This window comes from Oncorhynchus nerka, linkage group LG24 (genome assembly GCF_034236695.1).
Source record: "Oncorhynchus nerka isolate Pitt River linkage group LG24, Oner_Uvic_2.0, whole genome shotgun sequence".
Lineage (NCBI taxonomy): Eukaryota > Metazoa > Chordata > Actinopteri > Salmoniformes > Salmonidae > Oncorhynchus > Oncorhynchus nerka.
The window spans coordinates 21,118,790-21,135,469 of NC_088419.1; the positions used below are offsets into that span (position 1 = coordinate 21,118,790).

A 16,680-nucleotide genomic window follows, 5' to 3' on the forward strand; every position below is an offset into this window, starting at 1 on the left:
AACAGACAGTAGCAGCAGTGTATAAATGGGGGGGGACAATGCAAATAGTCCGGGTAGCCATTTGATTAATTGTTCAAGAGTCTTAGGCTTGGGGGTAGAAGCTGGTAAGAAGCTTTTTTGACCTAGACTTGGCGCTCCGGGTATCGCTTGCCGTGCGGTAGCAGAGAGAACATTATATGACTAGTGTGGCTGGAGTCCTTGGCAATTTTTTGGGCCTTCCTCTGACACCGCCTGGTATAGAGGTTGTGGATGGCAGGAAGCTTGGCCCCAGTGATGTACTGGGCCATATGCACTACCCTCTGTAGTACCTTGCCGTCAGAGACCGTGCAGTTGCCATACCAGGCAGAGATGCAATCAGTCAAGATGCTCTTGACGGTTCAACTGTTGAACTTTTTGAGGATCTGAGGACCCATGCCAAATCTTTTCAGTCTCCTGAGGGGGAATGGGCGTTGTCGTGCCCTCTTCATGATTGTCTTGGAACTTGAAGCTCTCAACCTGCTCCACTGCAGCCCTGTCGATGAGAATGGGGGTGTGCTCGGTCCTCCTTTTTCTGTAGTCCACAATCATCTCCTTTGTCAAGATCACGTTGAGGGAGAGGTTGTTATCCTGGCACCACACTGCCAGGTCTCTGACCTCCTCCCTATAGGCTGTCTCATCGTTGTCAATGATCAGGCCTACCTCTGTTGTGTTGCCGGCAAACGTAATGATGGTGTTGGAGTCGTGCTTGGCCATGAAGTCATGGGTGAACAGGAAGTACAGCTCTACACAACATTTTTGGGTACGAGTCAGCTTATGCCTTTCACTAAAATAATACATTATAACGATGATATCCAGCTATAATCGGTTTATAAGAAAACACCTATCACAGTTATCTTTAATGTTGTCATAGGTGACTGGTAGACAGTGGCATCATGCCTCATTGACACGGAGTTGGAGAACCCTGGAGAAGCTGTAGGGCCAGAGAGTCGCCTGCACCGTCATCATACAATATTACCCACCCAGCCATTAAACACAGTGATTTAAAAAGGGATGTTCACTGAGTGAGTGACAGTGGCTGATGTTGTGGCTCCGCTGTGCTACATTACATAAAGCACTATGAGAGATGAAGGATGATTTACGGGATAACAACATTGCCATATTCTCCCTTTTATCCTCTGTTCTGGAGCCCAGGGACCCCCCGCCGCTCCTTTCTATACCTCTCATAATTCACTTTTTTCTATTTAATGGTTCGAGAATAATACAGATGACGTTACCGGAGAAAATAGACTTTAGGACGTCTTCTGCGACAAGGCATAATAATCGTGTGCAACCATGCCAACCTCATCTATGGCAAATAAATGAATAATCCCCCAACAGAGCAAATATCTTCAGTATATAGTTATTTCTCTACCCATGTACACTACCTTAAAGTTTGGGGTCACTTAGAAATTTCCTTGTTTTTGAAAGAAGAGCACATTTTTTAACATAAAAATGATCAGAAATACAGTGTAGACATTATGACTATTGCAGCTGGATATTTTATGGAATATCTACATAGGCCCATTATCAGCAACCATCACTCCTGTGTTCCAATGGCAAGTTGTGTTAGCTAATCCAAGTTTATAATTTTAAAAGGCTAATTGATCATTAGAAATCCCTTAAGCAATTATGTTAGCACAGCTGAAAACTGTTGTCCTGATTAAAGAAGCAATAAAACTGTCCTTCTTTAGACTTGTTGAGTATCTGGAGCGTCAGCATTTGTGGGTTCGATTACAGGCTCAAAATGGACAGAAACAAAGAAGTTTCATCTGAACCTCGTCAGTCTATTCTTGTTCTGAGAAATGAAGGCTATTCCATGCGAGAAATTGCCAAACTGAAGATATCGTACAACGCTGTGTACTACTCCCTTCACAGAACAGCGCAAACGGTTTCTAACCAGAATAGAAAGAGTAGGAGGCCCGGTGCACAATTGCGCAAGAGGACAAGTATATTAGAGTGTCTAGTTTGAGAAACAGACGCCTCACAAGTCCACAACTGGCAGCTTCATTAAATAGTATCCGCAAAACACCAGTCTCAACGTCAACAGTGAAGAGGCGACTCCGGGATGCTGGCCTTCTAAGGCAGCTGGATCTCTCAGTCCATCACAATCTAGCTAGCATAACCCTGGTGGTGTTAGTCTCACCTGCTCAGCGTGGGTCTCTTCCTCCTCTTGTCCCCCCGAGGTGGACGTCTCTCCCCGGGGGTCTGTGGGGGGCTCGCTCTCTGCCCCTGTGCTCTCACTGGCCTGCCTGGCTTCTGCCTGCAGGAAGCAACACACAGGAAATGGCTGCTGTCACCCACAATGTTTTCAAATCAAATTGTATTGGTCACATAAGCATTTCACTACAACCGTAACATGTGTGCGTTTCTAGCTCCAACAGTGCAGTAATATCTAACAAGTAATATTTAACGATTTCACAACAATACACACATCTAAAGTGAAGGAATGGAATTAAGAATATGTAAATATTTGGATGAGCAATGTCGGAGAATACAGTATGTACTCTAGCTCTGGCCACAGGCCAGAGACATTATTCCTCGGGTGAAAAGCTCATTGTCTTTTCTGTCTGTGACTGCTTGAAGCACGAATGGGTTAAGACATGGAAACACAATTCATCCAATTCTGACAACTGGTAACACTTCTGAAGTCACTGGACTAGAATGTAAATAAACAATAATACGTGGATGGGGTAGGACTGTGGCTGGCAGCGACAAGCACACCTTGAAGTTGATCTGCTGGGCGAGCTCTTGGTCCTCTTGGTCATCTGGACTGGGGTTAGTGGGGGAGGGACCTAGAAGGGCAGAGCGCAAGGAGCAGCCACACGTCTCACAGCAGAAGTCCTGGGATCTGTCAGTGGGTCGGCAGGGAGGGAGCGTTAGGGAAGTTAGGGGCAGAAAGGGTTTCCATTGACTTTTCCAGGAGCCCAATGGATTCATCTGACAAGAAGGGTAAATAATAGATTAGATGACTCAATAAAACCAGTATACAAACGAGCGGAAATCATTCACCCCTAGCAGCCCCCTAAGGAAAAGAGGGCCTGGATTAGTGTACGTTTTGGAGGCATTAAGTGATAAAAGTCAAAGCCGTTTCCTAGTCCTATACAGCTGTATTAAAGTTGATCCAGGTAGGAGACCTGAGGAGTTTGCAGAGTCTGGGTGTCCGTCACAAATGGCACACTATTTCCTATATAGTGCACTACTTTTGACCTGTAGTGCACTTTATAGAGCATAGGGTATAATTTGGGACACAGCCCTAGGCTTACTGAGCCAATCTGGGCCTATATCCTCTGACAGAAACCCTGTTGAGATATGTTGTCTGATGCTCTCTGATCACAAGGCTGTTTACTTTGAGTCAGACAGGAGCTCCCATCACAACACACAAAAAACGTAGAGAAACGTACAAACTTCTTAGAGATTTGGTTTGTCAAAGATGACTCGTGTGGGTGAGTTGATGGCAATTTGACGGATGGATTGAAACTCATTATGTGAAGACAACATTCAACTGTGAATATTGACAGCTACACCAATATAAATATAAAATACAATTCCATCAATGAAGTCAAGCATCACCTCCCAAGAGTTTCTATTCTTCCAATGTGCTTTCCCACTCAACCAATATCATTATTTTTATAGGCAGAAAAGACAACCATCTGAAAAATTTCCTCCTCTAACTTCTGCATTATTAACACTTGTCATTACAGCAGCCTGCCAGCCAGCAAAACTTCTCCAGCAGTTTACTTTTCTGTCAGGAAACAGAGCCAACTCTGAATTCTTCTTTGTGCTGCTGTTTATCTGCTTCCTGCTAGGGGCCCCTGGCCCTGATGTTGACTGACAGCTCTCACAATTACCATAGGGTACGGAGACAACCAAGAAGGAATTTTTGAATCCAAGCAAAGTTGCTGTCTCAACCGCAGCCACGACAGCCCTTTGTGAAACATGGGCCTTTCTTTCATCAGGAAGATAAACAGGCAGGCAGTGCACTATATGTATTTATAGACGAGGATATGTTCCCGTGTCACATCTCATCTTCATGTGTTAATGAAACAGCCAGTCGCTAAAGACCCTTGTCTGTATGTGTTAATAGAACAGACAGTCATCTAGGATGCGTCACAAATGGTACCCTATTCCCTTTATTGTATATTTTCGAACCAGTGCCCTGGTCAAAAGGAACACACTATAAAGGCAATAGGTTGCCATTTGGGACACAGCTCTTGGAACCCCCACACATTTTTTATCCTTCTCCAACAGAGCTTTTGCATGTTTCTTCAGAGGGAGAGACCCATAACAATAAGAGAAGAAGAATGAGAAACAACATGCCCAGACATGCCTTTGTTTCCCTGGCAATGGCCATAGCTATTTGTAGAGGGCACATCCACTGTGGCCCAGGTGTTAATTACATGACATGCTTGCATAAGCAAGACTTTATTCTCAACTTCGTTAAATAAACACCTGTCTATCACTATATGTTCTCACTTTACCCCTACATGTACAAATGACTTTGACTAACCTGTATCCCCACACATTGACTCGGTACCCCCTGTATATAGCCTCATTATTGTTATTTTATTGTATTACTTTTATTTAAATGTTTTTACTTTTGTTTATTTAGTAAATATTGTCTTAACTATTTTTCTTAACTGTATTGTTGGTTAAGGGCTTGTAAGTAAGCATTTAATGGTAAGGTCTACCTGTTGTATTCGGCACATGTGATAAATACAGTCCATCTAATTGTATGTAAAGCTAGTGCTTGATACAAGTATCCACCATACATGTAATGAACCGTTTAAGGATTACACATTGAAACAAACAGCAAACAGACATTTCACCCCAGATTGTTGTGTTGTGTTGCTCCCCTCCCAGTCATTGTTATCACCACCATTCATCCATCCCTCCCTCAGTGCAGACACTCAACTGATTTAATGAGCCATTCGTAGTTTCACTGTACCTACCAGTTGTGTGTACTTAGACTTGCATGGCTTAATCTTTGCATTGGAAAGAGAGTAAAGTGGAAAGAGTGGAGGGTTTAATCTGTGTAATCTTACTTTTTGGCCAGGCCTCTCCTCTCCTCTGGATTATAATCAAGGGATCCGATTGCACCCTCCCCTTTGGTTGGCATGAATCCGATTATAGCTATTAGTGCCGTTCTGACTGAAAGGGAGAAACAGAAAAATTATGAAAGACAAAACCCCCCAAAAACTGTCTGTCGACTCGTAACAGCAGTGGATAAAGGGAGTCACATGAAATACCACGGCACATTCTGTCAAGTTCGCCACCCATGTTATGTAATGTGTTGCGGGAGTAATGCTTTGTTTTATACTGCGTAAGCCTGGATTTAGAAAGCATTTCTGAGGACATTCGCCACAGCAACTCCTCAAATAGCATTCCCCAGCGGACATGATGGGACACTTTTCGCAAAATATTGGGATAGCTTCTGTCATGTCCATGGTTGCTTCAGGGCTTTCTAACAACTCAAAACCAATGGATGATTTGAATAAAGACATATAATGTACATTATAAACACCTATGAAATCAAGTAGCAGGCTGACTGGAGGCAAAGAATGGACAGCTGGTAAGAAAACAGCTACAGGGAAAAGAAAAGAGAGAGGTTAAGGAGGCCTGCTACACAGTGAAAGCCTGTTTCAACAGATAATGATTTGGTTGTCTGAATTCTCTCTCCAGAAATTATTACAACTGTGGGCACATGGTACTGCACATGGTACTGCAGAACAAACATAATCTAGGAACCAATGCAGCTGCCCCCCCGGAGTGAACCTGTAGTGGAGAGCTGAGACACCAAAAACCCAGTGGGGGATGTTCAATCTCTGGGCCATGGACTCATTGGCTTTAAAAAATAAAAATGCACCTTTATTTAACCAGGTAGGCCAGTTGAGAACAAGTTCTCATTTACAACTGCAACCTGGCCAAGATAAAGCAAAGCAGTGCGACAAACAACAACACAGAGTTATACATAAACAAACGTACAGTCAATAACACAATAGAAAGTCTATATAAAGTGTGTGCAAATGAGGTAAGATAAGGCAATAAATAGGCCATAGTGGCAAAATAATTACAATTTAGCAATTAAACACTGGAGTGATAGATGTGCAGAAGATGAATGTGCAAGTAGAGACACTGGGGTACAAAGGAGCAAAAAAATAAAAAAATACAGTATGGGGATGAGGTAGTTGGATTGGTTATGTACAGATGGGCTATGTACAGGCACAGTAAGCTGCTCTGACAGCTGGTGCTTAAAGTTAGCGAGGAAGATATGAGTCTCCAGCTTCAGGGAGTTTTGCAATTCGTTCCAGTCATTGGCAGCAGAAAACTGGAAGGAAAGGCAGCCAAAGGAGGAATTGGCTTCGGGGGTGACCAGTGAGATATACCTGCTGGAGCGTGTGCTATGGGTGAGTGCTGCTATGGTGACCAGTGAGCTGTGATAAGGTGGGGCTTTACCTAGCAAAGACTTATAGATGACCTGGAGCCAGTGGGTTTGGCAACGAATTTGAAGCGAGGGCCAGCCAACGAGAGCATACAGGTCGCAGTGGTGGGTAATATATGAGGCTTTGGTGACTGTGATAGACTGCATCCAATTTGTTGAGTAGAGTGTTGGAGGCTATTTTGTAAATTACATCGCCGAAGTCAAGGATCGGTAGGACGGTCAGTTTTACGAGGGTATGTTTGGCAGCATGAGTGAAGGATGCTTTTTTGCGAAATAGGAAGCTGATTCTAGATTTCATTTTGGATTGGAGAAGCTTAATGTGAGATTTGTAGATGCCCACATATTCTAAGTCAGAACCGTTCAGAGTAGTGATGCTGGACGGGCGGGCAGGTGCTGGTAGCGATCGGTTGAAGAACATGCATTTAGTTTTACTTGCATTTAAGAGCAGTTGGAGGCCACGGAAGGAGAGTTGTATGGTGTTGAAGCTCGTCATTTGAGAAACCAAAGCTGTTGAGTCTGCCAATAAGAATGTGGTGATTGACAGATTCGAAAGCCTTGGCCAGGTCTATGAATACAGCTGCACAATATTGTCTCTTATCGATGGAAGTTATGATATCGTTTAGGACCTTGAGCGTGGCTTGCCATGTGACCCCAGAGGACAAAAGCAGGAGTAATTTTAGATGTGCTTTTGTATGCGCATTAAAATACCCCGAAAGTAATACAAAGAAAAGCAGTGCGGGATTCTCCCATTGAATCTGATTACATTTCCATGCTTTTGGTACGGAGAATAACGTGAGAGGAATACTCAGAAATAGGATGGCTTAACGGTGGTAAATTAAATCATGCCAGAAAATAATGGAAATATCAGACTTAATGTAGGAAATAATGTGCTGCTTGCTGCCAATACAGGGCTTTGTGATCGAATAAGATGTGCGTGCCAAATATGCATTTCCAGTGACACACTTTCTTCTTATTTACTTTGTTCTGAAATGAAGTCTTCTTTTCAGCCCCTTCCAGTTTCCACTCTTTAAATTGTGGGGAAAAAGCTCAATGATAGAACAAAAATGCCTGAGCAAAAAAACATTTGCATATCTGCCTTCATTTAAATTCAAATTAAAAGTCTTAATCCGTCGTTTGTTCGTGTTGGTCCCTGGCAGGCAGAGAACGAATGAGTGGGGATGCTAGGCTAAGTTTAGTGCAGCAGCTGGATGAGTAGGACTGGAAGAGGGAACAAGGACTGTGTGGTGAGCTGGGTGTGTGTGTGTGTCTCTCCAGGCTGGAGGAGACAAGCCATTTACTTGATTTTGCTTACACAGAAAATGTATCAAGATAATTAGCCTGCTCGAACTTGTTTCAAGACCTTTTTTGGTTAAAGTAAGCCAAACTATCTGCCAGGCTGCCATCTTTTCAATAGCGGTGGTGGTCACGTGTTAGCGAGGCAGAGGATCTGAGATCGAGTACCAGTGTGGGCTCATGAAGAAGGTATCTGTACTGTTAAGCAAGCACAGTGACACTAGTTACAAAGGGATACCTACTGCTCCAAGATGGCTGCCATGTCTCCGGGTGATGGCCAGAGATGCTCAGACAGATCTTCTTTCCCACCTCGAATCTTCCATTGGGCTGAAAGAGAAGCATATCCATAGAATTACATATAGAATACCTTTATAATAAAGATAAGTGATTTATAGGATTTCGATGATAGGATCTCTATTACCATATCATGGTCTATGACAACCAGGTTGAACAAGCAACAGGGAGACAGTGAGACAGGCTGAGGTGAGGTGGAGGTTGGGGGGTGGTTGAAGGGAGGGATATTAAGAGAAAGAAAGAGAGTGAGCCTTCAAAGACCAAGTAAAACCTGCCAGCCTGAGCTAAGAGAGAGAAAAAAAGAGACTCTGGACATAAAAAAAAGACTGTCACAACCTGTCTGATCCACTGGCTTTTATCAGCCTGTCATTGATTCTTCAGGTTATTATTGGTGCATGAAAAAAAAACACATTACCGCTTCTTTCCCACAGAACCATTCAAGTCCTCTGTGACAGTGCAGTGACAGGCATGGCTTTGTTCTGACAACAGTGTCTCGGTGTGTCATATGATGTGGCTCCGGGTTTAGAAAAGACATCTATAGCTGTCTATCATCCAGCCTTTGATAATTTGATTGGTTGCTTTTTGTTACTTCAATTTACACATAATTGGCTGTGATTGATCAAAAGAGGGGAATATCTTCATAAGTGTGTGTGTGTGTATATGTGTGTGTGTTGGGGGTCTTACTGTGAGTAGGATGATGCTGGGGGGCTTCATGGGATACTCTGGGGGCAGCACGATCCTGCCGTGGTAAACCCCACCGTCAAAATCTGAGTCCGGGGGCCCGCGGACAGAGAAGTGCCACTCAAACAGATTATCCTGCAGGTACACAACAGGCCAGTCACAAACACATATGTGACTCGTTTCAGGAAACTAGGCGTATGTTGCACATCACTACTACACAGGAAAGGCATTTGAACGTAAACATTTATTTTTTTAAATTAGAATGCCTTCTGGAACATGTGAACTTTCATGTGCCTTAATAACAAACTTGTATTCCATCCATAAATATGAATAAAATTGTTAAATTAAGCCTAGTAGGTTTAGCCACGGAAAAAGACAGGAACCTTCCCACCAACCATGATTGGCTGAGATAATGGAAAGGCTGGACATGTTGGGAGATGAGTTTGGATTGGTCTGCCATGTAGAATGCTTCAGTTTGTAATGTGAGCTTTTCAGTATGTGTTGACAGTCCTTTCTAACGCTCCGTTTTTTGAAATATATAACGTTAGCCATCAAGAACAACAAAAGTTTTGCTCCTTCTCTCAACAACATTGATGCCTTGAATTTAGCAGGCGCAATCGACAGATCAGTTGGAAAAAGTGATGGGCTACTTTCTGCACATGCCACAGTCAATGTGAACCGGAGTGACTTGACACAACGCTGGCCAAACAAGATGTAGCTACAAACAAAATGGAGTTAAATGGTTCCAGCCTGCCATTAAGAATTCATCCATTTTATACAGGTAAGAGTCTAGCTACATTTTCTGATATAAGTTTTTTATTTAGTCAGAAAATCATTTTTTTTGCAACTTCAATCTCTCTGTTAGTTAGGGAACATTAGCTTGCTGGCTCGCTAGCTAAAGTTACGTGTATGATCTGTGTAGTAATATTATTAGAATCAGAAAACCCATTTGCATTGCTAGTTATAGCCTAATGTTAGCCAGCTAACATTGAACCTAGTTTGTTAACTTTAGCTGCAAATTTATACTACAGCTATGACAATGTTTGTATTGGTTAGTCTTATGAGTTGGGATTATGCCGTTTCATTGTTTAGCTAGCTAGCTACCTACTAGCTAGCTACATGTCTAAACAAAAGACTCTGGGGGTGATGTCTGGGGGTGATTTCGGCCATCTATTGTATTTCATGAAAATGTCTAGACAATAGTGACCCATCCACTTAGCTAGATGTGACTGGGGGTGGTTATAGCATTTCCTTCACATGAACCATCAATTTAGACAAGTGTGTCAGGTAAGCGTCATCTGATGATGAGCCTGAGTGAGTTTGGGTGGCCCCAGGTATGACTGACCTCCAGTGGCTGAGCGTGGTAGTGCTCTGTGGGGTGCCTCAGTTCAGCTGCCTCCTTCATCAGCCTCTTCACAGCTAGCACCCACCCGGTGAAGAGAACAAACAAAACATCACGGTTAGCGCCAGGTAAAGCTGACATGCACTCATTCTTTATCCCAGCTGACACCAAGCTTGCAGTTTACTTCCACTAGCATGAGGTGTTCCAGGCATCCTCTCCACCGGTAGGTCTACATCCCCATATCCACAGACAAATATAGGGCCCTATAAAATCTGCGTTGTGGAAAACGTGGACAGAATCACAGGATTCAGACAGTAAAACAGAATTCAACAATATTCAAAAATGTGCTGAACTTAGTAGGAAATCGACAAAATGTATTGATGATTTTTGGGAAAAACTAAATGAAATCAGGCAAAAAATAATAGATTTTATAGAGCCCTACTGACACAACAGTAGGCTAGACTCCTGAATTAAAGTACACAGCGCTCATAGCTGCGGGAAGTATGGGTGCTGAGGGTGCTGCAGTAGCCCCTGATAAATCGAAAACAAATTTTTAATTGAAAAAAATTGTCAGCGCGCAAGGTCATGGAGTTCTCTATGTTTGTTCAGTTATTGAGTTGTTACGCTTACCCACCGACCCGTTGAAAAGGAGGCGAGATGGAAACGAAATTGGAAAATAATTGGAAAAGGAAAGTGGAACTAAGGGGTATTCAGATGAACAGAATTGGTTTGGAATCCTTTAGAAGAAGTGAGCCTGTGAAATGAGCTCAGGAGTGGGAGTGGGGACCATCAGTTGGAAAGAAACCCTGGCTGGCCTGGCTATGTTTGAAAACATTACCAGCAATCAAATCCTTGCTTCCTGCATTCTAGTTTCCAAAATTTCTCTAAAAGCACATTGGAGGAGAGGATCCAAGGTCCCTCCCTTGAACCTGCTTTGAGAGGAATTGAGAAAAACAAGGACAGAAGAAACAAGGATTTGACAGCTAGTAAGGTTTTCAGACACATCCCCTGTATGACTATAGGGCACAAGGATTTGACAGCTAGTAAGGTTTTCAGACACATCCACCGTATGACTATAGGGCGAAGGGCAGGGGAGGAAGGCAGTTCAAGGCAGTGGAACAGAGAGGCTCTGACACCACGCCTCCCGGGGCACATGTTCCAGGTCTAATCTCGCCTCGGGCCAAACCCTCTAAAGATCTAACTATCTGTACTATTCTGTAATCCTACACTGAAAAGAGAAGGACAAGTTAAGGAAGTCGGTGTGTGAAACTAGAATGCGCTGAGTCAACTCTTCCCCCTCCACCCCCCTGTTTACTCACAGATGGTAAGATCAAGTTTATCTTTCTGGGGAATTTTTTTTTTGCATAAACTAAAGATGAGGTTATGACTAGGGCTGTTACGGTGACTGTATTACCGCCAAACACTGGCGTTTATGAGTCATGAAGGCAGTCGAATTCCACATGGCCGTTTAGTCAGGGTAATTAGGCTTCTCCAAGCTCTGATGCTGCTGATGGTCATTAGTAGCCTACCAAACGTATTAACTGCCTGGTACTCAGCACTCCATGGTCCCTTAAAATCACTCTGACATAAATGCAAATCTATTCGAAAATCTAAAATCAGACACTTCATAAGAGCCCATGAGCTCATGTTGTGCAACATTTCTATAGGCTATACAATTCCGCGAGAAAACAATGATGGCCTCTATTAAAAAGAGGAGGATCCATCAGCTTTCTATAGGCTAGGCTTACAATATTTATTTCTCAACTTTCCTAATATTAAGCACATTGCTTAACTTTACAATAGGAGTATAGCCTACCTGGCTGGCATGAAAATGAACCCCGGGAAAGTGTCCTCCATTCGCTATGTATTTTTTCCGTTGCCCCTGTATCGAGACAGGTGCATGATAATGGTCCATTCTAAATCAAAACAAATTTCACACATTATTTAGTATATGTAAAGACAATATTAAATCAAGATTAGTCTGATGGGTGACAATATTAGCCTATCACTTGTGAATGATGCCCAGCTTAAGGCAAGAAACAAAGCCTTTTTTTGCAACTTCTTCAAATAATAGTATCACACCTCATGTAGCCTAGCCCATAGGCCTATATGTTTTCTTTAAATTTAGTTTTTTTGTACTTTTTCTCTCCAATTTTATGATATCCAATTGGTAGTTACAGTCTTGTCCCATCGCTGCAATTCCCGTACAGACTCGGGAGAGGCGAAGGTCGAGAACCATGCGTCCTCCAAAACAGGAAAGTGTCCAAATAACTTCTTAAAATTAAGCACATTGATCCACTTTACAAGAGGTGTAGAGCCTAGCAGTGCGTGAGTTTCCAGTTTGGGGAAGATAATTTCCCATTAAAATGCACCTTTATAATAAAAGCATCGCATGCATAATCGCATTTCCGGTCACTTTTGATAATGATGTTATCCCGCTAATGGAACATTGGCCGTTATAGCCTACTGCTGTGTGTGCACTGCTGCGCTTATAATGTGAAGAAATAGCCTAATAGTTTATCAACATTTTAAGCTAAACGTTATGATCTGTTGCGTCAGCCACATAGCGTAAAAAAGTGGTTTTGATGCTAGTGGTTGTATTCATTTGAGATCTATAGCATCCCACAACTGTCCCAGACTATGTTTGGAATATTTGTTTCTCGCACAGAATATAATAGGTAAACTTTTGTACTATGGAGGATAGTAGATTGACATAGGCTAGTGCTTTTGCTGTTCGTTAGAATTACTCATCTTATTGGCTGACGAAAAGTAATTGTGGACAGTTCTTCCAATATTTTAAATATGCACCTCGGAATTGGATAAGGACGGAGTTGCGTCCCCGGTGTGTCGGTCTTCACTTGTAACCCGTGAGAAAGACCCGATCACGTGATGGAGAGCCATGTGAGTGAGAGGTGCTTCAGAGCCCGCAGCACTCAGTGAGAAGGGCACAACGCAACACTCCGGGCCAAGGGTACCATGGCCACTGGCCACAAAAGGCATGGATTTTTTTAGGGTGCATTACAGCCACACAAAGGGGATGCCACTGTGAAATTCGAGGCATTATCAAGTGCTTGTCAAATTGTGAATGAGAGTGATGAAGTGTGTACAGTCTGCACAGAAAACAAAGCAGAGCTCATGCCTTTCAAGACACTTTTTTCAAATCATCATTAGAGTCGCATCATGCAGCCTTACAATGTATTAAAAATCTAAACATATAGCCCAATGTTTGTAGAACAACTAAAGATACATTAATAACTCTAAATTAAGCATATAGGAGTACCTAGTTATTTAACCACACTCCCTCAAATCGTTTGGAGATAATATCCTTTCTATTTTATTCAGCTCTGTTTAATTGTATTCATACTATGAAATAATATATAAATAATGCCATGGAATTCGAAGCAAATCTTGTCTGCTAAATGAACTAGTGTAGCCCACAGCAATATGGCATAGCCAGATCAGGTCCTAACATAATGACAATGCTATTCTATTTTTCTGAAATAAAAACATTTTCTTCATATCATGTTTCTTTAGACCTGTCTAAAAAAAATGGATTTATTGTGAAGGTGTAGGCTATACTACATGGATTTATTAGACTTTTTAAAATGTAGACATTCCAAAGGTATCAGTGACTTGTATGCTATGTGTGGAAGCCAGGAGATGCTAAATGTGTTTGTTACTTAACGGTCAATTACAGTGAGACCAACAGTTATTTGCTTGACAATCAGTTTCGTGACCGCCACAGCCAAGTTTCGTGACCGCCACAGCCCTAGTTATGACATGCTAATAATTATCAATAAGCACCTTTCGAAGAGCGAATGACATGCAGGTCAAACAGTGTGACCAAAGAAATGGGGGAATAATATTTCCCCCCCAAAATTACTGTCTGATAAAGTTATTTTCACATCCTGACTTGTTAAATTAGTGAAGCGAATGGTTTCTACTGTGGCTTTAAAAGGTGCATCGTAATTTCAGGAAATTACTAAAATATTTCTGGTGCTAATAGTGGAATGAAAGTGTTACTAAACTGATCATTTCAGTTTATGTGAGAAAACAAGCACTGAATAGTGTAGAGAATCATTGTAACATCTAAATCGCTGGGAAATATATTTTCCATAACAAAAAATATCCACCAGCTTCAAACAGTGGTTTTGGTCCACCAGCTTCAAATAGCTGTAAAAACGATATTTTGTGTCATTGAAAATATAGTTCACAGCGATTTAGATGGTACAATCATTCCTTACACTATTCAGTGCCTGTTTTCTCACATAAACTGAAATTGAGCGAACAGTGTAGAATTGTAGCAACCAGGAAATTAGCAAATCCACTTGATAAACACAGCCAAAGTCAGAACAGCTTTCCCAGTATCCTTTTTCCAACAGATGTTCCCCCGGAAGGAGAAATAGAAATATCACAGCCAATCATAACACTGGCGGGTAAGTAATACTGTAAAACTGTATAATTTCACTATTAGCGACAGATATATTATGGACATTTGCTGATGCAAAAAAACAAGCTTAGACATCATGTTGTAGGAGTCAGACACCGACAGATGCATTTCTGTTTATACAGCTTGGAAATCCGTTACAAATAGATGCTAAGCTTCAACGGGAATTGGCACAATACAACACAGCTGAAATGTATGTAAGCACTCAAGCAAGTCACAACTTCAAGCACATTACCAAGGAAATATTAATCATTTTCTGTGGAATTGTGCAATAGGTTGTACCCTCTTTGTTACTGCTATGGGATCCCCCATGGCTCCTAACTATGCTAATATGTACGTGGGTTACATGGAGAAACAGTCTATTTTCAATCCTCTCAAAAATGTTTTCTTGCCTCACATCATTATTTGGGAATGGTATATTGATATTTTTGTTCTATGGAGGAGTGATGCAAAACAGCTCCAGGCATTTCATGTTTTTCTATCATTTGAGATTTACTATGCAATCTGACACACGTCAAATCAGTTTTCTTGATCTTCTGATCTTGTGTGAAGATAATGTTCTATACACTGATCTTTACAGGAAGCCTACTGATCATAACAGTTTGTTGAGGGCTGATAGTTGTCACCCACTTCCCTTGAAAAATAGTTGTCACCCACTTCCCTTGAAAAATAGTTTGCCCTACAGCCAATTATGTCGAATCAAAAGAATTTGCAAAAAACAAATCAGATTGACAGAAATATGGCTGAGACGCAAAGAAAGTTCAAGGAGAGGGGCTACAAGAATGATAAGATTAATATTGCCATTGAGAAAATTCAAAACAAAACATGACCTTTATCAAGGTCAGTCTCGCAAAAAGACGCATTCTTGTTCTAACTACCCGCTGTTCAAAGTGCTCTGAACAAATTAAGGGAATTGTTCACAAACATTGGCACATCCTAAAATCCGATGACAGTCTCGGTAATGTGTTTTCGGACCTTCCCTTGGTCGTATTCTCGGTAATGTGTTTTCGAACCTTCCCTTAGTCGTATTCTCGCAGGCCAGAAATCTCAGAGACCAATTGGTACACTCTGATTTACCACCCCAAGATATTCCTGAACGTCTATTTGCGCCCCTACTGGATGGAAATTACAAATGTAATGGCTGTGCTCAATGCAATGGCACTTATAAATGTAGATCCTTCAAACACCCACAAACAAGGAAATCGATCCCAATCAAAGGTGTTATTACGTGCTCCACTAAGGCAGTTATTTATCTTATAACTTGTCCTTGTGGTAAGAATTATGTAGGTAAAACAAAGCACGAATTAAAAGTATGTATCTCAGAGCATTGTAGCACCATTAGGTGTAAAAACTTTACTTACCCAGTTGCGGCCCACTTCTTGGAGGCAGGCCACTCGATCTAGTCTCTTCGTTATATTGGCATCGAACATGTCACCCTCCCTAGGAGAGGGGATGACCTTGATAATGTATTGTTAAAAAGAGAGGCTGCCTGGATCTTTAACTTAAAGACCCTTGAGCCCTTCGGTCTCAACGTAGACTTTGATCTGAAGCTATTCTTGTGATTATTGTGACTTTGCCATTGTAATTGTTTGTAAGCTTGTGTAGTCAAATGAATCTATGATCGTGTGCTATCCATTTGTTGTTTGTATACTGTTCTTTGTATGACATTTTAATATTTGATAATTAACCAATGATATTAGGCCACTCTTGGCCATGATTACAGACACCTGTGTCTTTTGACACTACATAAACGAGTCATCCCGCAGTGTTTCTGATCATACCCTGATGAAGACATCTTGGCTGTCAACGTTGGTAATTCAATTTTTGCATCCGAGCTCCGAGAGTGTGCGGCTCTCTTTTATTTTCAAATATACCCTCTTTGTTGACACCGACCAGGGTATCAATTCAAATGTGTTGCATTCTAATACAATGTGCTTAATATTATACACTGCTCAAAAAAATTAAGGGAAAACTTAAACAACACAATGTAACTCCAAGTCAATCACACTTCTGTGAAATCAAACTGTCCACTTAGGAAGCAACACTGATTGACATTAAATTTCACATGCTGTTGTGCAAATGGAATAGACAACGGGTGGAAATTATAGGCAATTAGCAAGACACCCCCAATAAAGGAGTGGTTCTGGAGGTGATAACCACAGACCA

General features: G+C 41.8%; 1 protein-coding gene across 6 annotated transcripts in view; it reads right to left on the bottom strand.

Annotated features, from left to right (window-relative positions):
• The window catches only part of LOC115107654 (ubiquitin-conjugating enzyme E2 J1-like), a 38,873-nt gene that overhangs the window by 4,776 nt on the left and 17,417 nt on the right, over positions 1 to 16,680 (bottom strand). The window contains exons 1-8 of one of the 6 annotated variants that reach the window (XM_065008706.1): positions 15,876 to 16,572; positions 11,884 to 11,983; positions 10,071 to 10,144; positions 8,729 to 8,860; positions 7,993 to 8,077; positions 5,061 to 5,166; positions 2,740 to 2,866; positions 2,162 to 2,278 (exon numbers count right to left, since the gene is read on the bottom strand). In XM_065008706.1, coding sequence (XP_064864778.1) covers positions 2,162 to 2,278; positions 2,740 to 2,866; positions 5,061 to 5,166; positions 7,993 to 8,077; positions 8,729 to 8,860; positions 10,071 to 10,144; positions 11,884 to 11,983; positions 15,876 to 15,944 — 810 coding nt within the window. In that variant the 5' untranslated portion in view covers positions 15,945 to 16,572. Of the gene's footprint in view, positions 1 to 2,161; positions 2,279 to 2,739; positions 2,867 to 5,060; positions 5,167 to 7,992; positions 8,078 to 8,728; positions 8,861 to 10,070; positions 10,145 to 11,883; positions 14,283 to 15,875; positions 16,573 to 16,680 lie in introns of those variants that run through there. The other 5 variants (XM_065008705.1, XM_029631134.1, XM_029631140.1 and 2 more) reach the window with 5 other exon arrangements.